Raw genomic sequence first — 25941 nt, 5'->3', positions numbered from 1 at the left:
CTCCCGGCCAATGGCAGTTCTTGAACTTACACCTACAGACGTCAGCGCGGCTGTGCAAACGGATGTCACACAGCTGGCTCGGAAGCGTCTCCTCCCGTCCCAGAAAAGAGGCGTGGGCCCAGCGGCCTCCGCGAAACCTTGGGCGAGGGAGGGAGGGGCGTGCGCCTCTCCCCGAGAGCCCCGCGCGCTCGCTGGCCCGCTTCTTCCCAGCAGTCCCTGCCTAGCGGCCGTCCCCGGTGAGCAGCCGGGCGCCCGCGCCCCCCCCCCAGCGCGTCGCCGCAGCCAGCTCCGCCCCCTCCCCGAGCCGGCCGCGCGCTCCTGCGGCTCCGAGCTGTGTCGCGGGCGCGCGCGCCGCCGGCGGAGCCGCAGTTAAAATGGTCCGAGCGGGACCCCGCGTTCCCCCCCCGCCGCCGCACTGACTGAGTCGGCGGGTCAGGCTTGGACTGGTTGCCTAGCCGGCAGGCTCGCTCTCTCCGTCGCGTCCCCAAAGCTCGCGCCCATCGTTCTCCCGGCTTCCCGGGGCAAAGCATGTAGCCCCCGTCGGGCTCCCGGGCGGCCCGCAGCTGACGCCCACCCCCCACCGTCGCGTGTGTGCCCGTGTGTGCGTGTGTGTGCGCCGGGCGGGCGACCCCGCCGCGGGCCCGAGGCCGAGCCAGCGAGAGGCCTGTCCCGCTGCCGGAGCTCGCCTCTCCGGGCCTCCCTACTTCCCCGTCCCGGTCCCCCTCCTCGGGGCCTTCTATATGGGCCACCTTCTCTCGAAGGAGCCGCGTAACCGCCCGAGCCAGAAGAGGCCTCGCTGTTGCAGCTGGTGCCGCCGCCGCCGCCCTCTCCTCAGGCTGCCCCGCCGGACCCCGGCCAAGGCGCCCCCCCAGCCGGCGGCGCCCGGGAGCCGGGACTGCTTCTTCCGCGGGCCCTGCATGCTCTGCTTCATCGTGCACAGCCCCGGCGCGCCCGCCCCCGCCGGCCCAGAGGAGGAGCCGCCGCTCTCGCCGCCGCCGCGGGACGGGGCCTACGCCGCGGCCGCCTCCTCGCAGCACCTGGCGCGGCGCTACGCGGCCCTGGCTGCCGAGGACTGTGCTGCCGCCGCCCGCCGCTTCCTGCTATCCTCGGCCGCCGCCGCCGCAGCTGCCGCCGCCTCGGCCTCGTCGCCTGCCTCCTGCTGCAAAGAGCTGGGGCTGGCCGCGGCCGCCGCCTGGGAGCAGCAGGGCCGGAGCCTCTTCTTGGCCAGCGTGGGGCCCGTGCGCTTCCTGGGGCCGCCCGCTGCCGTGCAACTCTTCCGGGGGCCGCCGCCGCCGGCCGAGCCCCCTACGCCCCCAGAAATGGTGTGTAAGCGGAAGGGGGCCGGGGTTCCCGCCTGCACCCCGTGTAAGCAGCCCCGCTGCGGCGGTGGGGGATGCGGCGGCGGCGGCGGCGGCGGAGGGCCTGCGGGGGGAGGCGCCTCGCCGCCGCGGCCCCCCGACGCCGGCTGCTGCCAGGGCTCCGAGCAGCCACCGCAGCCGCTCTGCCCCCCGCCCTCCTCTCCCACTTCCGAAGGTGCCCCCACAGAGGCCGGCGGGGACGCGGCCCGAGCGGGGGGCACCGCCCCCTCGCCCGCCCAGCAGCAGCATGAATGCGGCGACGCGGACTGTCAGGAGCCCCCTGAAAACCCCTGCGACTGTCACAGGGATCCACCCCCTGAAACCCCAGACATCAACCAGCTGCCGCCATCCATCCTGCTCAAGGTGGGTCTGGGCGAGTGGCGCAGGGATGCGTGCTTTCCCCCAACCCCGGCCCCCGCCTCGGAGGTTTTCTCTCTCCTCCCCCTAAGCGCGGAGGAGGGGGTTCCCTGATAGCCAGAGAAGTCCGAAGGGGAGAAACCAATGGGGAAGATGCTTATGGCCTGTTTTTTTGAAGTAGAAAAACTTGGGAGTTTGGTTAGTGTCTTTTAATAGCTTGGGTTACCACAATTCAGGACTCATCTGTTACTAGATTCCCACTGGTTTAGAAACTCTTTGTAGATTTTCCGCGAAAATATTTTTATCAGTTGAGCAATATACATTTACTACTAAAGATGTTGTATGTTAGTATTTGAAGGTCTTCCGACAGTACTTACCGATTTGATAGCTGCTAGTTAATGTCATTAACTGTGATCTTTACTTGAACATTTACCAGGATCATGCACTGTGCCTGAGCTTTGCGTACATAATATCTTAATCACCCACTTAACGCTGTGAAACAGGTATTAACAACACCACTTTATACAAGAAGACATAGATATTTCAACGCTGTGTGCCTACAGTAATAACTAAGGCAGAAGTGGTCTTTGCTCTCTGGAGTTTAGAATCTAGTGAGGCTTAAAGAGTTGAATGACTTGTCCAAGGTCACACACACAAAGGGCCAGTCTGGGGAAGTTAAGTCTGCTGAGCTTGAAAGTCCTTTGGTTTATGTTGTTTTGTTGCCTTCCTACATTTTATTCCTTATATAGAACCATGCAGTTTGTCAGAAGGTAGAGACAAAAGTATTTTTTGGTTGGGAATATGGCTGAGTGGAGAAGACGTGGTTGTCCTATGGGAGCTTTGTCTCACTTTCAACTAAGTAAAATTTGCAGTTTTCTTAATGCTAGTGAGAAATTTAATTAAGTGACAAAGTTAGTGTTGTTATTACTAGCAAGTTATTTTTTCCTCATTGCCCACCCCCACCCCCTCGGCCAACTTCATAAATATAAACCTTTTTTAGTATGGGAGATATTTAATACCAGGTAAAAATAACCCAGATAAGAATTTGGCTACTTTTACTGTTACTGATGTAACTATCATCAGTTACAATAGTTACTCTTGCAAATATACTTTTTTGATTAGAGTTTTTCCCTGTGTGTTTAGATCCTTTTTTTACTGTGATACTGATGTTCTTGTAAATAATATAGCAAAAGAATGGGAAAGCATAACTTTTCCTTGAGTCAAAATGTCATGATTTAACTCTTATGGAGGTGTGCTTTCTGGAGGAGTAATTGCCTACTCTGTGTTCAGGGTATGCATTTTAGGGAAGAGTAATTTTCTTGAGTTTTTTAAATCAGCAAATGACAAATATCATCAGATATTTGGTATAGAAGTTTGATTGCTGTCTTGTTATTTGGCAGGTAAGACTGTTTAAAAACCAAAACAAAAGGTAGGTACTTTCTGCTTTCCACCCAACTCATCATTTCAGGAGGCAGAGAACATTTTAATTCCCCCTCTAAAAAGGGTACATGATCCCATAATAAAGAAAATTTGTTTAGAATAAGTTTCGCTAGAATAGATTATCTGCTAAAAATGTTTTTTCAGATTTCTCTGTGGACTGTTCAACACTTGGTTTGAAGGACATTTGAGGATTTTACTCATTGGATTTGCCCTGTTGTGCTGGAGTGTTTGTTAATTTATTTTAAAGGTGGGGGGGTTTCATTTTTTTTTTTTTTTAAGATTTCATTTTTTTATTTGACAGAGGACAGCGACAGAGGGAACCCAAGCACGGGGAGTGGGAGATGGAAAAGCAGGCTTCCTCTGGAGCAGGGAGTCCAGTGCATGGATCCATCCCAGGACCCTGGGATCATGACCTGAGCCCCAGGCAGATGCTTAATGACTGAGCCACTCAGGCGCTCTGTGCTGGAGTATTTACACATGTTAGGTAGATTTCCTTGTATTAGAAACTTGAGTAAAGATTCTCTGTGTGTGTCTTATAGTCATAGATGTATTCAGCATGAAGTGAGTTAGGCTATTGGAATGAATTTAATTGAGGTTTTTCAGTGTTTACCAGTGCATTCCAACTTTTAGGAATAGGGCTTTTGGTGGAAGAGGCGCTGTCAACGTAGATTTTGTTCATTGTTCTATCCACTCCGCTAAGGGCAGTGGCCCGTATTTTAGTAGGTTTGAGTAAATATTCATGAACAAATGAATGGCTAAGTGTTTAGGAAGTCTGGGCTGATACTCTAGGTGAATATGCCATGCCACTAAGAAAAGCCTCTAAGAAATGTTAATATCCGGACCTGAGTTGTTTTGTGAGCCACAGTAAAAGCCAAGTGATGGTTAAAGGGTCTGGCTCAATTTTTGGTTAGAACTGGAGGTGTTTTTCTTGCAGAAGAGAAGACTCTGGGAGCTATGATGATGTTTTCATTTTTTAATTTATTTTTTAAAGATTTTATTTATTTGAGAGAGGGGACAAGTAGGGGGAGGGGCAGAGGAAGAGGGAGAAACTGTCTCCTCACTGAGCAGAGAGCCCAATGCCAGACTCAATCCCCAGACCCTGAGATTATGACCAGAGCTGAAGGCAGACACTTAACTGACTGAGCCACCCAGGTGCCCTATGACAATGTTGTTATAGTACAAGAACTGTTGCATACAGAGATACAAATCTATCACCTCTATTGGAAAAATTCTTAGAGAGCATGCCCTTCGTCCCTACTTATGGATCAGTAGCCTTTATGACGGTATTGCTGTTATCTTTTGTACCAGAAGTTACTGTAGTTGTAAAAAGGGGGGGTGGGATGTGGAGGAAGGAGAGTTTGAAAGAGAAATGTAAGGACATGTCATTTAAGGGTTGTTTTTAATGAAAACTACCAACTTGTTCCAGGTAAATTTTTTTTTCAGGCAAAAAGCAAAACGAAAACAAAACAACTCCCCCAAACAAACAAAAACAAAAAACCAAAACAAAAAAAACCCAAAAAACCCCAAAACCAACAAAAAACAAAAAACCCAAACAAACAAAAAAAACAAAACCCCACCTAAATTCTTTTTATGGATGGCAGTTCATAGGGCACATTTTTGGTTCAATATCAAAAGATTTTCTTTTAAATTTTTCTTTTTATGTAACTTGTCTTAAAACATTAAAATAATGCAGGTAGGACAAAAGTTTGTCTAGAGTCACCCCTAGTTTCTCATCTAGTTTCCCCTCTGGTGGTAACTAACCACTGTTACCAGTTTAGATTGTTCTTTCAGAGCTGCTCTGTACAGTAGCTTAAAGTAGTTAAAATTAAATTTAAAATTCAGTGTCTCAGTCACAGTAGCCACATTTCAGGGATTAGTAGTCATGTGTGACTGGCTGGTACCGTACTGGACTGTGCAGATCCAGAACATTTCTGTCTTTATAGTAAGACCTGTGTAAACCTCCATAGCTTTTTTTCATAAATGGCATCAAAATGTACATGTTTCGAATTTTTTGTTTTGTTGATAGTATGGTTTGGAAGTCTTTCCTTATTAGTAAGTAGTGTATGTATATAGTTTCTTTCTTTCTTTCTTTCTTTTTTTGGTAAAATGTTTATTTAGGGGTGCCTGTTGGCTCAGTTGGTTAAGCATCTGCCTTTGACTAAAGTCATGATACCAGGGCCCTGGGATCGAGTCCCACATCAGGCTCCTTGCTCAGCGGGGAGTCTGTTCTCCCTTTGCCTGCTGCTCCCCTTGCTTGTGTGCTTGCACTCTCTCTCTCTCTCTCTGAAAAATTAAAAAAAAAAAAGAAATTTATTTAAGTAATCTTTACGCCCAGCCTGGGGCTTGAACTTACAAACCTGAAATCAGCAGCTATGGACTTAGCCAGCCAGGCACCCCTTTCTTCCTTTCTTCATTGTTTTTTAACTGCTGCATGGTATTCCACAATGTTATACCCTACTGTACTTTTCTATTATTGAATGGTTCCAACTTACTGCTACAATCAACAATGTTGACAGATGTTTTCTGTGCATATATAGTTAGGTTTTTTTTTTTGGGGTAAATTTCAAGAAGGTGGAATTTTAGGGTTGAAGAATGTGTACATTTAGAAATTTAGAAAATCCTTTCTACCAGTACGAACTGTGTAAAAACAATGAATTGTTTCTTGAAATAGTGAGCTTTATCTTCAGAATCTGAAGAGACATTTGAGATCTGGTTACTCCCCACTTCTTTCGCGTGAAAAAACAAGCCTGAAGACTTCAAGACATTTTAGATATTGGAAGTCGGTCCCTGGACTGGAATCCCTCTCCGTGTTTGCAGGCCTAGAGAGCTTTTCAATATATTATGAAAGAGGGTCTCAGTAATCTTCTCTTAGAGATTTTATGAAAGAGATTCCTGAATTGGGGTTGGCAGGGAGGAGCTTACACCAGACAACTTCTAAGCTATTATGAGTCACAGGCTAATTTTATAATTGGGTCTGTAGCGTTGAATTGTGGTCTTTAAATATAAGAAATTTGAGAAGTAGGGAATGGCTCTTCAAAGGTCATCTGTGGGAATAGCATTTTCTTAAGGACTTTAGCCTGTTACAGTTGATCTTTTACTGGTTGATGCCTTGGTTTGGATGAACTGAGGTAGCTTCAGTCTTTGACACCTGTTACATTTATAACTTAAAACAATCCTGCCTTGTGATATCACAATTAGAATTTTAAATTGTGGAGCCACTATGCAACAGTTTTACTAAATGATAGCAGTGGAATACTTTTCTTTCAGTGTTACTATTTGAGTAACTGGTATTTTAAGATCTGTATTTAATATTTAGAGACTTTGTGTGCATTTGTTTAGGAATCTTGCTCTCTGTCAGCAGACCTGTTTTTTTTTCCCCCCAAAGAAAACCAGGTGAGAGATCTAGAATCTGTCACCACAATTAGAAAACTGCTGCATCATGCGTGCACCCCTAATAATATGTTGGTAGGTATTAAGTCTTGATTTTTTACAGCTTTATTGTTAGCAGCTTGTTCTAGTGATCAAGAAAGAATTTTATAAGAGAAATGTGCTTTGGGGGAAGGCTTATATACTTGACTTTTTTTTTTTTTTTTTTTTTTTTTTTGTAAGGATATGAAAATAAGGATGAAAGCAGTGGAAATGGGAGTCAAAGAAAAAAGTAATACTGCTTTTTAAAGCCTTGAATGTAACTACTAGTGGGTAAGAGGAACGAAGTTATTGTAGCATTTCATGAATGCTTAACTTACTACTCTAGTACCAGATAACCTCTAGAAGGTAAATCTCTGCAATTCTAGGGATGAGTTTAGTAAGCTCTGAAATGGAATGTTGTTAGGAAGTCAGTTTCAAGATTTTTCTTTGTTGAAGAATGCCAAGTAGTCTTGATTAACTTAGACCACAAAAGGTGAGATTTGTTTCTTATCTTGAGAGTTCTGTACGTTTTGGTGCCTTGTAATGTAGCTGTCAAGGGGATAATCCTGGGCCTCCCCACCCCCCGCCTGCTATGGGATACCAGGTTGTATAAATGTTAAATAATAACAAAATAATAAGTGAAGGCATATATGAAAACATTTAATATTAGCATAATAATTTCCTAAAAAGTTGCTTAATTTTGGCTGAATATAATTTTTGTTTGTCAAAAGTCTTGCTCAAGTTTGGAGCCAAAGTGGTGTGCTAAGAGCATCTATGTGGAGGAAGAAGCTAGAATAGTGATGGGTGATTGGTTACATATATATATATATATATTTTTTTTTTTTTTCCTAGTCCTGTCCACTTGAGAGGGCCTTACAGAAGCAATGCCCAATAACAGTGTATACACTTAGGATCCAGATCTTAGCCTCTAAAAACCATTCTCTACTAAAATGAATCAGTGTTGTTGGAGAAATGGCTGATTACAGAACTGGTACCAGGAAAGTACAAGATGAGCCTAGAATATTTTGTCCTAGAGCATAAGGAATTGCTCAAAAAATAATGGGTATATGTCAGAAGGATACATCCTTTCTTAGTATCTCCTCCTAAAATACTTAAAAAAAAAAAAAAAGTTTTGTGTTTTGTTGAATTCTGTGACTGGCTCTGGAATAAATCTTATTTTTCTGTAAATTTCGTAGTATCTGACTCTACTGTAGAGTAGCACTCTGTAGTAATAGTTTGGATTTTATAAGTTCGCTGTGCCTTAAATTTTAATGAATAAATTGCAAGAAATTATTTTAAATTATAGATTAGGAAATAGTTCTATGTGACTTCCCTGTGGGTGTGTGGTTAGAAAAGTACCAGAAGTAGGTTTTGCGCTTTTCTGAACAGTACTTTAGGTTTTTCTGAACAGTACTTTATTCAAGAGACTGTTTAGTACATGTTACTTTCAAGATTTTGGCAGGTAATATGAGTAGAGTATTTAAGAAGCAAGGGATGATATACGTAGAAAAAAGTTGAAAAAGGGCAGAAAAGTAGAACTTGGTTGAAATAGTTAAATCTGAGATGATTGTGAAGAGGAAATCTATTTGAATCTTAAGCATATTATCTGCTTAGTTATTTATTATAACAGGTGATGTTTGCATATGTGCACTTATGTTGTCTCAAATAGGAATTCAAAGATTCTGGGAAGAAAAATGATAGAATGATAGAAATACAGAGCTTTGTGGACGTTTTGGGGGGGAAACAGCTATATTGATATTTAATTTGCTCATTTTAAGTGTACAATTTGAGTTTTTTTTCTTTTAAAGATTTTATTTATTTGAGAGCGAGAGCGCGCATGAGCAGGGGGAGGTTCAGAGAGAGAAGCAGACTCTCTGTTGGGTGGGGAGCCCAACAAGGGGCTTAATCCCAGGAAGCTGGGATCATGACTTGAGTTGAAGGCAGATGCTTAACCAATGAGCCACCTAAGGCACCCCTACAGTTTAAGTTCTAACAAGTGTCAGGGCTGTACAACCATCATTATAATCCAGTTTTAGAACTCCTCAAATAGTTTCCTTGTGCCTCCTTGCAGTCTTACTCTGCAAAAGTCTTTGCAATTTCTGCTCACACCCCTATCTCCAGGCAACTACTGATTTGCCTTCTGCCTATATAGTTTTGCCTTTTCTAGGAATTTCATATAAATGGTATCATACAATAAGTAGTCAGGAATATTATGGGGTTTTTTCTTTTGAGATTTTATTTATTTGACAGAGAGAGGGAGAGGGAGAAACAGGCTCCCTGCTCAGGAGGGAGCCTGACACAGGGCTTGATCTCGGACCCCAGGATCATGACCTGAGCTGAAGGCAGATGCTTAACCAACTGAGCTACCCAGGCGCCCCAAGAATATTGTGTTTTATCTTGAATACCTCTGTGTCTCTCATGACACCCAGCATAGTCCCTGACACAACAGGAATCAATATAAAATAGCTACACAGGTTTGGTTCTTTTCAAGTATTATTTCTATAACTTGCATGCCATCTGCTTATTCATAAACTTTTTTAATAATACTTGATAACAGATAAAATCTCCTTATTCAAAATTAGATGGCCAAATATAGGTATTGGCCTTTTTGATTTTCAAGTACTATAAGGTTCTGTGGGATAGGTTTGACTAAGTGTTAGACAACAATGCGTTTTGTGGAAGTTTTTTCGGTTTGAATTATCTTCTGAAATTTTATACTGATGCCCTGGTCAAAAATAGAATCTTTCAAGGCTCAGGAATATTTGGATGTTGCTGGGAGTGATTATTTCAGATTATATCTGTGATATGATTTGTACATTTTCTGGTAATTCATATTTTAGTTGTGTTTTCCAGATATGCCACTAAAGATAAAGAATATTAAGTTTGTTTTCAACTGAGGTCCTGATTAGAAGTCACTGCTGTTTCCCAGTGTCCATTCCCCTCATATTCTTTTTAGTATCGGAATTTACCTTGTTCTAACTTGGCATGTGGCCACCTAATTAAAGTCTGTTTTTCAGCCTTTCTTGTAGATAGGTGTAGCTCTGTGACTAAATGTTAGGTAATTGAATATGAGTGGAAGTAATGTGTACAACTTCTTAGTCCTACCATAAAAGCAGTTGCTTGCCCTTTGCTTCTTCTTCCTTTTTTTAGGGCTAGACCACCCGGATTATAAGAGTAAGCCATCTTCCACTTAGTAGCTGAAGGCAATGATGGCAGAGCAACAAGGTACAAAATGATAGCTCCCTGGATCTTCTACATACTTAGAATGCCTACACCTACTTAGTTTGAGTTTCTGTCATGTTCAAACTATTGCTAACACACCTGTGTTAAAGTAAGCAGTTTCCTGGGTTGATACAAGTGACATCCCAATGTTCTTTAGGCTCCTTTTTCCCCTTTATAGTTTTCTTTATTCAATAAAAATGTTGTTACAGGTCAGTCCTCGACAGACCAACATTCTCTTTCTTCAATTTTGAAGTACACATTCTCTTGAATCTCAAATTATCCAAAGAAAATTCAGAAATGCCTTTGACTATATAATTTTTTTTTTTTAAAGATTTTGTTTATTTGTCAGAAAGAGAGAGAGAAAAAGCACACAAGCAGGCAGAGAGGCAGGCAGAGGTGGGGAGAGAGAGGCAGGCTCCCTGCTGAGCAAGGAGCCCAATGGGGACTCGATCCCAGGACCCTGGGATCATGACCTGAGCCAAAGGCAGCGGCTTAACCCACTGAGCCACCCAGGCATCCCTTGACTATATAGTCTTAAAGCTAGTGAACGCATCTCAAGTCATAGTGTCTCTTACAGAAAACCAGGTATATGTGCACAAATGTTGGTTAGATGAGTTAAGAAGATAGTTTGGAGGAGAAGTAGTTATTTTCTCAGGAGTTAAGATTTGGGAGATTTGGGAGAGAGGGCATTTTAATGACAGAAAGAAATACAGGGATATTTAAATATTGTGTTAGATATCTATTTTTATGTAACAAATTATGCCAGCACTTGGCAGTTTAAAACCACAGATTTTATTATTTTATATTTTCTTTCTTTCTTTTTTTTTTTTTTTAAAGATTTTATTTATTTATTTATTTGACAGACAGAGATGACAAGCAGGCAGAGAGGCAGGCAGAGAGAGAGAGGGGAAGCAGGCTCCCTGCTGAGCAGAGAGCCTGATGCAGGGCTCAATCCCAGGACCCTGGGATCATGACCTGAGCCTAAGGGAGAGACTTTAACCCACTGAGCCACCCAGGTGCCCCATTATTTTATATTTTCTGTGGGGTAATAATCCCTTTGAGATTTAGATGAGTCCCATTTCATCCTGGGTTTCTTATGTGGCTGTATTCAAGGTGTTGACTGGAGCTATTCAACTGGGGTTGAGGAATTCCTGTCCAGACTTACTCGTGAAATTGTTGGCAGGCGTCAGGTTCTCATTGCCGTTGGCTAACATCCTTAATTAAGTTACTTGCCATGCCCTGTGGCTTCTCCATAGGGCTAACAGCAGCATGGCAGCTCACTCCTCCCAGAGCAACAGATCCAAGAACACCCAAAAATGGAAGCCACAGTTTTTTTTTTTTTTTAACGTAATCTTAGAAGTAACATCCTAGCAGTTTTGTCATACTCTGTTTATTAGAAGTGATCAGTCATTAAATCCAGTTCACACTCAGGGAGAAGATTATATAAGTGTAAATAAACATTGTGCAGATTGCCTACCACAAACAAAGATCTATTATATATGCATTGGAATATCAGTTTAATATTTTGCCTTTTTATTTTTAATCCATCTTTTCTGAACGGTTTTATCTACCCTTCACACACTTATAAGATTTCCTTTCAGCTGGATAACTAAAACTCATGGAGATCCACCTAGATTTAGTCAGTTATCTGTGGATTATAACAATCTTCTCACTTTCACAAAAGAGCAAACTAATGTTCAAAGAAAGTACAATCCAAAGTCATATATTTTAAACAAGGTGCTTCTTGGTTCCGTGACCATATTCTACATAAGGGGTGGATTAACCCCTTAAAACCACAAAGTTCTTTAACTTTAAACAAATGGTTTACTTTCCCTGACTGAGTCTTTATTTTTTCATCTTATAAAATGAGGAGAATGAGCATAAAAATAACTACAAAAGAGGGATATGCAGCTATAGCTGCAGGAAGAGTGGCGAATCTTTTCCATAAAAATAAAGTAAAACTGGGCAAAATTGCCTACAACTATTTTGGCTTTGGAGATTGATTGAAGGCAGAAAAAAATTGAGAAGCATTTATTCTTAGGAAAATTGCTAGTGCTTATAAGAACATTGATGTCTACAGCATTCTTGCATTCCCCAATTCCTTTGGCAAGAACCAGAGTTTGGGAAACTAGCAGCCTTGTTGCCAGAGGCTAAGTCAACTTGTGGCAACATGTAAAAACCTGTATGTGTCAACTTGAAGTGATGAACTTGATAGGAAATATAATAGTGAAAACCCACATATTTGCAAGTCTTGGGTTTTGGTGCCAATTGGGATGGGTCAGACCTTGGAAGTGAGAAAACTACAAAGGGATAAGCTCTCCGCATATCCCTTGTTAACTGTGAAACCCCGCACATGTACAGGGGAGACCTGAAGTGTTTAGCAAAAGACAAGGGCCAAGGCAGACTTGGGAACTGGCTAAGCCTTGAATGTGCTCTTCTCATCCCAGGCACAGATTGAAGAGCAGGTTTGAGATGTATGAGCATACCTTTGCACAGACAACTAGCTGAAAATTAAGCTATGCAAACAGGGTAACCTCCATTGGAAGCCAGAGTAAAAAAGTATGTAAGTATTAAAACCTGAGCAGAGATATCAACACTGCAGGGGACATAGATCCCACAGTTTAAGGCCAGGGAAATTAAAATGTCAAAAAAAATTGGGGGGGGGTGGCTGGCTGGCTGAGTTGGTGGAGCATATGACTCTTGATCTCAGGGTTGTGAGCCTACTACAGGGCTTGAACTTATCACCCTGAGACCAAGACTGGGCTTGAACTCATGGCTTGAGCTCATGACCCTGAAATCAAGACCTGAACTGAAATCAAGAGTTGGATGCTTAACCAACTGAGCCACCTGGGTGCCCCTAAAATATCTTTATTTATTTATTTTTTTAAAAGATTTTATTTACTTACTTTAGAGAGAGGAAGAGAGAGAGAGAGAGAGGAGAGAGCATGAGTGACAGGGAGAGCATGAGTGAGAGGGAGAAGTGAGAGGGACATCCTAAAATGTCTAGTTTTTAACAAAAAGCTATGAGATATGTCAGGAGACAGAAAAATGTGACCTATACTAAGAAAAAAATGTTAATAGAAAATAACTATGGGGACGCCTGGGTGGCTCAGTTGGTTAAGCAGCTGCCTTCGGCTCAGGTCATGATCCCAATGTCCTGGGATTGAGTCCCACATCGGGCTCCTAGCTTGGCAGGAAGCCTGCTTCTCCCTCTGCCTCTGCCTGCTGCTCTGTCTGCTGCTCTGTCTGCCTGTGCTCGCTTGTGCTCTCTCTCTCTCTGACAAGTAAATAAATAAAATCCTAAAAAAAAAAAAAAAAAAGTAAAGAAAATAACTATGAGTGGGCTCAGATATTAGATTTAAAGGACAAAACTATATCGGGGCGCCTGGGTGGCTCAGTGGGTTAAGCCGCTGCCTTCGGCTCGGGTCATGATCTCAGAGTCCTGGGATCGAGTCCCGCATCGGGCTCTCTGCTCAGCAGGGAGCCTGCTTCCCTCTCTCTCTCTCTCTGCCTGCCTCTCCATCTACTTGTGATTTCGCTCTGTCAAATAAATAAATAAAATCTTTAAAAAAAAAAAAAGGACAAAACTATAAACATGTTTAAAATGGAAGTATTCAAATTATAGCAAAAAATATGACACTGACTCGACAAATAAATGGTGAATCTCAATATGAAGAAATGGAATCTATAAAAAGAGTATTTCATTTTTTTGGTGTTATTATAAATGGAAATGATTTTTAAATTGCATTTTGAATTATTCACTGTTAATATGTGGAAATATTTGCTTATTAGCTCTAAATTTTTTTGTGTGTTCTTTAGGATTTTTTATATATAAGAAAGATCATGATATTTGTGAATAGAGAACATTCTAATTCTTCCTTTCGTGGATGCCTTTTCTTTCTTTTTCTTGAATAGTTGCCCAGGTTGGAATCTCTAGTATAATGGAGAGAGCAGACATCCTTGTCTTATTCCTCATCTCAGGGGAAGATGTTCTGTCCTTCACCATCAATGTTAGCTATGTGTTTTTAATAGATGTGTTGTCTACCAAGTTAAGGAAAATTCCTTTTATTTCTGGTTTCCTAAGTATTTTTATCAAGAAAGGGTATTGGATTTTGTCGAGTGATTTTTCTGCATCTGTTGAGATGGCATTAAAAAAAAAAACACACACACACAACCAATTCATAACATCTAAAAGCAGTGAGAGGAAGATAGTGCTGTATATAAATGGAACAATATTTCAAAGGATTCATAGCTTCAGAAATAATGGATTTTAGAGAATATTGAACCAACATTTTTCCAGTGATGAGTGGAAAAAACCCCACAAAAAACCTGTATATACACTCAATTCTGTATATACTCAACAGTTGTCTTAGGAAAAAAGGAAAAAAAGAAATAAAAATAATGTGTTATGAACAAAACCTGAGAAAATGTTCATCAACTCATTTCAGCTACAAGAAGTGCTAAAAGATGTGCTTTAGTTTGAAAAGCAATGAAACGGATGGAAACTTGTATATTCCAAAAGGAATGCAAACTGTCAAAAATGCTATTGTATTGCCTTCTTGACCTACTGGAGGAGGGGTGGAATTCATAGGTAATAAAATAAAAATCTGATACCAAAAAACCCCCTTCATTTTATTAATATGGTATGTTTTAAATGGGTTTATTTCTACATTTGGACCACTTTTGCATTCCTGGGGTAAATCCTACTTCACCGTGGTATATAATGCTTTAATATGTACTGGATTCAGTTTGCTGATATTTTGTTGAAGATTTTTGCATCTGTATTCGTAAGGGGCATTTGGTCTATAATTTTCTTGTGATGCCTTTGTTTGGCTTTAGTATCGGGGTAAAGCTGACCTCATAGAATGAGTTAGGAAGTGTTACTCATCATCCACGTTAGAAGAAATTAAGGATCAGTCTTAGCTCTTCAAATGTATCACTAATTATTTCCTCTGTTCCTTAGCTTTCTTCGTTGGAAGTTTTTTTTTTTTTTTTTTTTTAGATTTTATTTATTTATTTGTCAGAGAGAGAGGAGCGACAGTGAACACAGGCAGACAGAGTGGCAGGTAGAGGCAGAGGGAGAAGCAGGCTCCCTGCCAAGCAAGGAGCCGGATGTGGGACTCGATCCCAGGACGCTGGGATCATGACCTGAGCTGAAGGCAGCTGCTTAACCAACTGAGCCACCCAGGCGTCCCTGTTGGAAGTTTTTTGATTACTGGTTTAATCTTTCTACTTCTTATAGTTCTATTCAGATTTTCTATTTCTTCTTGAGTCAGTTCTTTGGTACTTTGTATGCCTTCTAGGAATTTGTCCATTTCATCTAGGTTATTTAGTTGGCATAGTATTATATAATTCTATTTCTGTAAATTTGGCAATAATATCTCTATTTTCATTCATAATTTTAGTAACTTGAGTGTTCTCTCTTTTTAGTCTGGTAAAGGTTTTTCAGTTTTGTTGATCTTTTCAAGGATTTAACTTCTGTTTTCATTGTTTCTATTATCTTTTTAGTCCATATTTTTTATTTGCTCTGATTTTTAATTTCTTCTTTCTGCTTGGCCTGTATTTAGTTTCCTCTTTGTAGTTCTGTAAGTTGGGAGGTTAGGTTATTAGTTTGAGATTTTTGTTCTTTTTAATACAGTTATTTACAACTGTATTCCATAAATTTTGGGATGTTGTATTTTTGTTTTCATTTATCTTAAAATGTTTTTGTTTTTCCCTCTGATTTCTTCTTACTTATTGGTTGTTTTCAAGTGTGTTCTTTAATTTCCAGACATTTCCAGATTTCCTTTTGTTACTGATTTCTGATTTCATACTATTGTGGTTCAGAGAAGATACTTGCTATGATTTCAGTCTTTTAAAATTTATTGAGACTTGATTTGTGACTGACAGTTTATCCATGTTCACTTGAGAAGAATGTATATTCTGTTGTTGGATGGAGTGTTGTATAAAAATATCTGTTGGCCTACTTGGTTTAAGTGTTCAGATTTTCATTTTCCTCATTTATCTTCTGTCTGGTTGTTTTATCCATTATTGAAATGTTGTGTTGAAGTCTCTAAGTATTGTAGAGCTGTTTATTTTTCCCTTCAGTTCTGTCAGGTTTTGAATCACCTATTTTGGACTTCTTTTGTTACACATACATATGTAATTATTATATCTTTTTTAGTGGATTTATCCTTTTATCATTCTGTAATTTTCTGTCTCATAACAATTTTTGTTTTTAAGTGTATTTTGCCTGACAAAAGTGTGGACACTACAGTTCTTTTTTTTTTTTTTTTTTTTTTTAAAGATTTTATTTATTTATTTGACAGAGAGAAATCACAAGTAGATGGAAAGGCAGGCAGAGAGAGAGAGAGAGGAAAGCAGGCTCCCTGCTGAGCAGAGAGCCCGACGCGGGACTCGATCCCAGGACCCTGAGACCATGACCTGAGCCGAAGGCAGCGGCTTAACCCACTGAGCCACCCAGGCGCCCAACACTACAGTTCTTTTCTGGTTACTATTTGGATAGAATACATTCTTCCATTCTTTTACTTTTAACACATGTGTGTCCTTAGATCTAAAGTGAGTCTTTTATAGACACTATGTAATTTGATCATCTTTTTCTTTTTTTAAAGATTTTGTTTATTTATTTGACAGAGATCACAAGTAGGCAGAGAGGCAGGCAGAGAGAGAGGGGGAAGCAGGCTCCCTGCTGAGCAGAGAGCCCAATGAGGGGCTCTTTGATCCCAGGACCCTGGGATCATGACCTGAGCTGAAGGCAGAGGCTTTAACCCACTGAGCCACTCAGGTGACCCTGACCATCTTCTTGTTTCATTACTTTATTCTCTATTTCTAAGTTGGAGAGTTTGATGTTTTTATATTTGATGTAATTATGATAAGGAAAGACTTTCGCCATTTTCTTATTTTTCTTTGTCTTATACTTTTTGTTTATCAATTTCTCCATTGCTCCATTTGTATTAGACATTTTTAGTGTACTATTTTGATTACCTTCTTTTCTAGTGTATGTATGTGTGTATGAATATATACATAAATACACATTTTATATATATTTTTAGTTACTTTCTTAATATTTGTTGTGGGGTTATAATTAACACCATAATTTACAACATTCTAGTTTGAATTAATACTGTTCTGTTTATCTTGAGCGTACTGATGGTAGTACCCCCTGTCAGAAATGCCTGTAGTGTTTGTCTAGGCACACATTACTTATGGCATGTTAAACAGACATTTCTGCTACCAGAGCCCCTATTAATAGCTGGGCCAGGTCTTCTGGTTCTTATTATAACATATGTTACACACCAGGCATTATCTAGGCACGTTGAGGGTGGAGAGAAAGAGTAGTCTTGGGGCTCTGCCATTTTTAGAGTTCAAGGGTGGAATGTCCAGGGTTTTGCAGGTTTACTCTCTGTTGGCTAATTTAAAGCAGAAAAGCAGGAATTAGGTCATGAGAAGGGAGAAACAGGGTTACTCAAGCAGTCAGTTATCTAAGTTACCTGGAGTTTTCTGAAAGTCGTTAATGGGTGGTAAGAACCTAGTTCCTTTTGTTGTTTTTTTAGTAGTTATGTCATACAGTTGGCAATATGTTTACTCAATATGTTTACTCAAAAAAACACAATAAGTGTTTTTTTTTGAAATGGATGTCATGGCAATTAAAAGCTTAATATTAGACATACTAAAGTGAAAATTATTGTCAGACGCTTAAACTACGAATACCAATATAGTTTCATGGTATATAAAAACTTTGTTCTTATATTTATGTTGTTATTGTTACAACTTACACTTTTATGTGGGCTTTGTGCCCATTCATAGAGATTTATAATTATTATTTTATATAGTTGCTTTTTCAGTCATGTAGAAAATAAAAGGGGTGCTAGGGGCCATACTCCCTCAGTTTTTGTTTATCTAGATATATTCTAACTTCTCCATCATTTTTGGAGAATAGTTTTGCTATATATAGAGTACTTTCTTTGAGCACTATATGTTATCTCATTGCCTTTTGGCTTACATAGTTTCTGATGTGAAATAAGTTGTTCACCTTATTGAGACTCCTTTGTACATAATGAATTACTTTTCTCTTGCTACTTCCAGGGTTCTCTTTGTCTTCTGACAATTTGATTATAATATGTCTGGGTATAGAGTCTTTGAGTTAATTTTATTGGTGTTCACTGAGTTTATGAATGTCTAGATCCATGGCTTTCATTAGGTTTGTCAGGGCTCAGCATTGTTTTATTTATTTATTTGTTTGTTTGTTTATTTAAATTTTTTTGGTTTTATTTATTTTTAAACATTTTTTAAAGATTTTATTTATTTGAGAGAGAGAGCAAGAGCCCACACAAATGGCAGAGGTGGAAGCAGAGGAAGAGGGAGAAGCAGACTCCCCACTGAGAAGGGATCTGGACATGTGGCTCAATCCCAGGACTCTGATAGGATCATGACCTGAGCTGAAGGCAGATGCTTAATTGACTAATCCACCCAGGTGCCCCAGCATTGTTACATTTAGACTGAAATTTCTCTTCCTTGGCCTGTAATTACAGTTTTGGCTCAGTTTTAAAAGACTTTGCTGTACTACTTTGGTTTTCTTCTGTACACATACAGCTTTGTGGTTAACTTGGGATTTTTGTCACTTTATACACAGAGTTAAGAGTTTAAGGGTCTTCTTTTCTCATCCTTCCTTTACACTCTTTAACTTAGAGGCCTCTTTTCTTGGTTCTCTGACTGGAAAGATAGAGTTTCTTTCAGAGTTAGAGCTGCCTCTGCTGCTATCAGTTTTGTATAACTGGAGCTACATTTATTTTAATTTTTAAAAATTTATTTGCTTTACAGGGGGAGGGGCTAAGGGAAAGGGAGAGAGAGAATCCTAAGGAGACTCCCTGCCCAGTATGTAGTGTGATGTGGGCTTGATTCCATGACCCCAAGATCATGACCTGAGCTGAAACCAAGAGTCAGATGCTTAACTAGCTGAGCCACCTAGGTGCCCCCGGGGCTACTTTTATGGTGGAATGTTAACAAAAAGGTAGTGAGGATTCCTTGCACACTCTTTGGTCCACAGAGTTCTCTTTGCTGGTTCTACTGGCTGGAAAGATGGTTTCACTTTCAGGGTTTTAGGTGCCTACATAGCTGCCACATTGCAGCTCTGTGACTGAGGCTGTATTTGGGACTTGGCCAGCAGAGAGAAAAAGAGAAAAGGGAAAGAAGAGAAAACCCAAAACAAGGATTTTTCTCATAATCTCTGGATCACATTCTGTCCAGAAAAATGGCTTTCTCTCTGTATTTTATTGTGCCTAACATACACTTTTGCATAGGGGTCATCCTGTTCCATGATGGGAGGTAAAAGGAAAAAAAAACCTCAGGAAACTCATTACTTTTATTAGTCATTCTGTAAGTTTTGGCTCACCTCCCTGGTCCATCTGTTATTAACCTTTTAGAGTCCTGAGTTAATTGCTTTTTGTGTTGTTATGAGTGGGTGTGAGAGGCTTTAGTGGGCTTAACTCCATCTTTCCTTGTGATTCTTAAATATATTTTTTATTTCTCACTAGACCGTTGGAAGAGGAATGATAGTTGTGAAGAGGAAGTAGTTATTTTCCCCAGGTTAAAGATTTAAGCATAGTAGAGTTTTAAGCTTAGATGTCTACAACTTTTGTTTCCTGGAGGTTTCCATTTCAGATTATAGTTGTGATAGGAATCATTTATATACTGCTTAACTCTGTTCCAGACCTTTCCCCCCAAACTTTATTTATACTTGTTTGGTCCTTGCAGTAACTCTGTCAGGTCAATACTATATTATCCCCATTTTAAAGATCAGGAAGTTGGGGTGTCTGGGTGACTGAATTGGTTAAGCATCTGATTTTGGCTCAGGTCATGATCTCAGCATCCTGGGATTGAGCCCCGGTGTCTGGCCGCCTGCTTAGTGGGGAGTCTGCTTCTCCCTCTCTTTTTGCCCCTCTGCCACTCGTGCTTGCTTGTTCTGTCTCTCTCAAATAAATAAAATCTTCAAAAAGTAAAGATAAGGAGATTGAGGTACAGAGAGATTAGGTAATTTGCATGAGGTTACATAGATAATAAATGGTGGAGCCATGATTTAAATCTAGCATAAGACAGTTTAGTGTTAGAGCATATGTTCTTACTAAAATTTTCACTTAATATTATGGAAACTTTCATATACAGACCAAAGTAGAAAATATTATAATGGACATGGCCCCTGCCATGTATCATTCAACCAGTTTTAATAGTTTTCAATATTATTTCTTTCTTGTTTCTTTCACCAACTTTGTTTTTGATAAAGTATCTGAAAGCAAATTCTAGATAGCTTTTAGTTACAAACTCTTAAGTATATAACTAAAATGCATTATTTACTAAAATGCATTATAGCTTTTAAAACATAATATAACTACAGTATGGATATAGCCACTATATAATCAATACCTAAAAAGTGAAGATTAATTTTCTTTAAATCATCTAGTATCTATTTTGTGTTGAGTTTTATCTGATTGTCTCAGAACAATCTTCTCATAGTTCAGTTAAGGATTTCAGTATGGTCCACACATTGTATTTGTTGGTACATATCTTAACTATAAAGATTCTATATTGGTCCTAATCCATCTTTTTGTGATTTTAACTTTTTAAATCTCTTTTAAAAATAAGCCTTTTAGGGGCGCCTGGGTGGCTCAGTGAGTTAAGCCACTGCCTTCGGCTCAGGTCATGATCTCAGGGTCCTGGGATCGAGTCCCACATCGGGCTCTCTGCTTAGCGGGGAGCCTGCTTCCTCCTCTCTCTCTCTGCCTGCCTCTCTGCCTACTTGTGATCTCTGTCTGTCAAATAAAATAAATAAAATCTTTAAAAAAAAAATAAAAAAATAAAAATAAGCCTTTTATTTTAGAATAATCTTAGAAAAGTTGCAAAGATAGTATAGTTTCCTGTATATTCCTTAACTGTTTTCAATTTTCCCTAATTTAATTATCTTACTTTACCGTGGTACATTGACCAAAACTGTAAAATCAGTATCAGTATAGTCCTCCTATTGATGTCTTTCCAATTCAGGATTGCATTAGTTGTCATTTCTCCTTATTCTCCCCTGATCTATGATAATTTCTCCATCTTTCCTTGTTTTTCTGATCTTGAATTTTTTTGAGAAGTTCTTATCAGGTATTTTTTAGGCTGTTCCATAGTTAGAATATATGATATTTTTCTCAGGTTTTGATTGGGGTCATGAATTTCTGGAAAAAAATATGATGGAGGTAAAAGGTCTTATGATTTATTTTCATCATTCTTTAAAAAAATTATATGAAAATTCACCAGGTTCCAAGGTCAAAACTGTAAAACTACATCCCTTTAAAATAGTCTCACTTTCATCCTTCCCTTACTAATCTTTTCTCCTTTTCCCTAAAAGTAAGCATTTTTATTAGTTTTTGGCTTCTCCAGCCCATCCTTTTTTTTTCTTCTTCTAAATATTGGCAAACTTTCTCTTTGTGTTGTTCCCTCTGCTTCCCCATTCCCTCCTTTTACATGAAAGGTGATATTAGCACATATTCTTAGCTTTCATACTGTACTTCCTCTTTAGGCTACTCCTTAACAATGACTTTTCTAATAATGGCCCTTATATTCAAGATGGTATTCTGTTTCAAAAGTTAATTTTTTCTAACTAATAAGAATCTTTTCCTGTGCCTTTAAAGTGATTAGTACATATTATGCGGTTCCTTTTTTATTTACAGATATTTTCCAATTTATCCCTGGATGAGCGTTGCCTTTCTGCCTCATTGGTTTGCAAGTACTGGCGTGACCTTTGTTTAGATTTCCAGTTTTGGAAGCAGCTGGATCTTAGTAGTCGTCAGCAGGTATGGAATCTAATTCTAAGAAACTCACTTTGACCTCCTCAAAAAATGTCTTTATTCCTCTTCAGAAATAACTTAATTCATGTTGTAGTTTTCAAGATAGTTCAATTTACTGTAATTTATAAGTACATGTTTAGTAATTTTTTGGTGTGCGAATCATGTTAAAGCTAGGTTTTGTGGTGAAGATATTTTTTAATGTGGATTGGTAATTTTGGGTTGCTTCTTAATCTTCCTCTATATCTTCTCCCTTTTTTCTTTACTTTCAAAGAAAGTTATTAAACTTTTCACCTTTTTTGGGGGAGGGGTTATAATCATGAATATTAGCTTAACAGTAGAAAATGATGGCAGATGTTTATATAGTACTGCTGATTATGCCATGTACTATTCTATGGGCTTTACACATACTAAAGGATTTTATCCTTCTAACATTGTTATGAGTTAATACTATTATTATTCCTTTTAACATATTATTATTACACTATTAATAGTATTCTTATACTATTGTTATAGGTGAATAGTATAATTTTTTTTTCAAGATTTTATTTATTTGACAGAGAGATCACAAGTAGACAGGCAGGCAGAGAGAGAGGGGGGAAACAGGCTCCCTGCTGAGCAGAGAGCCCGATGTGGGGCTTGATCCCAGGACCCTGGGATCATGACCTGAGCCGAAGGCAGAGGCTTACCCTACTGAGCTACCCAAGTGCCCCTAGTATAAATATTCTTGTACAGTTTTTATAGTTGAAGATTTAGAAGCAGAATGGACTAATGTATCTTGTTTTAATTTTCCAGTCTTCTTTATTGCCTGGCTGCCTAGTGTGTGTCTATATGGTGGCATAAATTAGGAAAAAAGATAGAATTAGTAGTGTTTAGGTGGCGCCTGGGTGGCTCAGTGGGTTAAGCCGCTGCCTTCGGCTCAGGTCATGATCTCAGAGTCCTGGGATCGAGCCCCGAATTGGGCTCTCTGCTCAGCAGGGAGCCTGCTTCCTCCTCTCTCTCTGCCTGCCTCTCTGCCTGCTTGTGATCTCTCTCTGTCAAATAAATAAATAAAATCTTTGAAAAAAAAAAGAATTAGTAGTGTTTATTTCATATAATTTGTTGTACTTGTTGGATTCTTCTTTTAGACTTGGTTGTTAGTATTTTGTATTAGGAATACATAAAAGTATCCAAAAAGAATACGATTTTATTGGAGTGCTGAACCTGCTCCAAATCCTTCCATGATATTTTTAGGTAGTGGTGTGCTGATACATGTTGAATAACTAGCTTTCAAAACAAACAAATAGAAAGCTGTGTATTATAGTATTTGCTGGTTTTTGTGGTACAGATGCTCCCACCATGGCCTATTTCAGGCTACCAATGTGGTATCACTGAATGCAATGATGTCACTGATTTGGAAATAGGTACATGTTACAGGCTCTTGTAAGTTCGTACAAGCCAAATTCATCATACCACTGGTAGTTCGTGTGTGTGTGTGTGTGTGTATAACTCATTCACTTTAAACAAAATAAGCAAATTCCTGAGTATGTAAGTTCCTATTTATTTTTCTGCCTCATTGGTTAGAGGTTGAAATAATTACAGAATTAGTTATTTCCATGCTTGGGTCCGTGAAATTTGTGTCTACGAAAATGGTGAGTATTTAGCTAATAGTGGCAGGAAGAGTGGAAAGAAGTAATGTGAAATAATACATTGGCTCTTTACTTCATTAGTCTTGGATATCTGAGCTATTTGTTATAAACTCAGACCAAGAATAGCGTTTCACCCCTACTGGTAGTTAGGTCTGGAGATGAAAAACAATAAAAATAGAAGGTGAGGTATGCCAGAGTTTTCGCTTTGAAGGTAACTGTCTACATTTTTTTTTGCTTTTCCCAAGTATAAAGGTAGTTGCAAACTTGGCTCTTACTTAGTATTCCTGAACACTCCAGTTCTTTCTTCTGTTCTAAATTTCATCATGTGCATTTTCTTTCATCATTATTTGTCTTCAAGGAACTTGAATAATACTAACTTTGTTTTCTTTTAAATTTTTATTTATTTTTTGTTGAAGTTTACCTGATGTACAATGTTAACGTTAGTGTCAGGTGTCAGGTATATAATATAGTGCTTTGACAATTCTGGATGTTGTGCTGCACTCATCACTATACAGTGATTGCCATACCATTGACTGTATTCCCTATGCTGTACCTTTCATCCCTGTGATTTATTCATTCCGTGATTGGGTAGGGAATATGTAGAGGTTGATTTTTTAAAAATTATGTTTGAAATTCAGATGACCATGTGAGTTTTTAACCACATGAATTTTAATGTTACTTGTATTTAGTTTGGAATTTTCTGATAAGAGCTATTTGATATGGACATTTTTATGTAATCTTTGGTGTGCTGAAAAACAAAATGTTGTGTTTTCTTATCTATGAATTAGTATATATGTGTTAGTATTCTGAAGTAAGTAATAAAATTAAAATTTATATTTTGTGGCAGGTATCTCCTAATTGATTAGGTATAATAAATTATAATACATAAGAGCATGATGACTGATATACACTATATGCTGGGCTAAAAATAGACAAAACATTTAAAATCTCAATCCAGTTTCGTTTATGGGGAGTTTTTGGTGAGTTTGAAAGTTAAAGTAACTTTCCTAGTAAGGACAGATCTTTAAGATTTTAAGGAAAACTAACACATATATTCTTGCTTGGTGTTTTCGACAGCACTTCCAACACCAAATGTGTGGAGTTTTTCATTCTAACAAAATCTCTGACAATAGCTGGGTGTCCAAGAATTTAGTTCAATTTTGAAAGTAACTCCTGGGGTTAGTGCAAAGCTTCACAGGTTATTGGCTTAGTCCCATAAGACTGTCTCCACTTCGCAGGCCTGTCTCAAGTCCCAGGAGCCCCTGGTACTTCTCACTGACTAGCTGTTAATTCAGGAGTTCCCTTGACCATTTTCTCAGGTTTGGTAATTTGCTAGACTGAGTTGCAGAACTCAGGAAAATACTTATATTTACTGGTTTATTGTAAAGGATACAACTCAGGACTGGCCAGGTGGAAAAGATACATAGGACAACATAAGTTGTGGAGCGGGAGAGGGAGAGAAGATGTGGTGCTTCCATTTGGTCTGTGGGCATGTCACCCTCCCAGTACTTTAAGGTGTTCACTAACCCAGAAGCTCTTCAAATCTCAATGTTCAAGTGTTTTTATAACCCAATCTCTAGCTCACCTACCCTCCTAAGAAGTCAGGATTTAGAGCCGAAAGTTACCACCCTCTAATCACATGGTGTTTGGTCTTTCTGGTGACCAGACCCCAACATGAAGCTTTTGGGGAGCCTCAACTTAAGTCATTTCATTAGTACAAACTCCTGTGTGGTCAAAAGGGGCTTGTTACGAATAAGAAAAGAGACTCCTCTTCATCAGGAAACTCCCAAGAGTTTTAGGAGCTCTGTTCCAGGAACTGGGAAAAAGACCAAGTATGTATTTTGTATTATACCACAGTTCTTGTTATGCTTTAATATTAAATCAGGTTTTCTTTTGATTATGCTATTGTATTATTTATTAGGGAAAATTTAATAAAAGAATAGAAAGTAAGTTTTTTGTAGCAAAATTTTAAATTTATTGCTTTTTTTCTCTCATAGGTCACTGATGAATTATTGGAAAAAATTGCATCAAGAAGTCAGAATATAATTGAAATCAACATTTCTGATTGTCGCAGTATGTCTGATACTGGCGTATGTGTTCTAGCATTTAAGTGTCCTGGACTTCTTAGGTATACAGCCTACAGGTGTAAACAGCTTTCTGACACTTCTATTATTGCGGTTGCCTCTCACTGTCCTTTACTTCAGAAAGTTCATGTAGGCAACCAGGACAAACTTACTGATGAAGGACTCAAACAGGTAAATTTTAGCATCTATAAAATGATTTTACTCTGATTAACTAAAAATGTTTGCTTTAAAAGATTATTATGTTAAAAATAATGTGCAGAGACTAGAATAAGCCATCTTTTTTTTTGTACCCATAAATGTTTATTTTAGTGAACTAGAATGTCATGGTTATAACTGATAAGTTAACTTTGTTGTGTTTTGTAGTGAGTGCTTGAACTTCTGTGACAAGCCATTTATTTATTCTTTTGTTACTTAAATCTTATACCAAATTTTGCTTTAGGTACTAGTAGTGTGCAGTTCGGGTCAGCATGACATTTTAAAAATTAACTTTTAATTCCTCCTTTATGTTACTAGATGATTCGCTTATGTGCTTTAAAATATATGTTTTAAGGCATAAATGAAGTCCAAATTAAAGAGTATAAAATGAAGTAAAGGGTGGTGATTACCTATATTTAGACCAATAATT

At 39.2% G+C, this 25941-nt stretch overlaps 1 protein-coding gene across 2 annotated transcripts in view; it reads left to right on the top strand.

The window, feature by feature from the left end:
- The first annotated feature begins 607 nt into the window (after positions 1 to 607).
- The window catches only part of FBXL17 (F-box and leucine rich repeat protein 17), a 504638-nt gene continuing 479304 nt past the window's right edge, over positions 608 to 25941 (top strand). For both annotated transcript variants that reach the window (XM_004778265.2, XM_045087149.1), the window contains exons 1-3: positions 608 to 1721; positions 21491 to 21613; positions 25230 to 25487. In XM_004778265.2, the coding sequence (XP_004778322.2) occupies positions 741 to 1721; positions 21491 to 21613; positions 25230 to 25487 (1362 nt within the window). In that variant the 5' untranslated portion in view covers positions 608 to 740. The remainder of the gene's footprint in view (positions 1722 to 21490; positions 21614 to 25229; positions 25488 to 25941) is intronic.

The sequence above is a fragment of the Mustela putorius genome, unplaced genomic scaffold, assembly GCF_011764305.1.
Source record: "Mustela putorius furo isolate JIRA1106 unplaced genomic scaffold, ASM1176430v1.1 tig00001063_pilon_pilon_pilon, whole genome shotgun sequence".
NCBI classification, from domain to species: domain Eukaryota; kingdom Metazoa; phylum Chordata; class Mammalia; order Carnivora; family Mustelidae; genus Mustela; species Mustela putorius.
The sequence above is the reverse complement of the archived record's forward strand: the minus strand, read 5'-3'. Positions and strand labels throughout refer to the sequence as shown.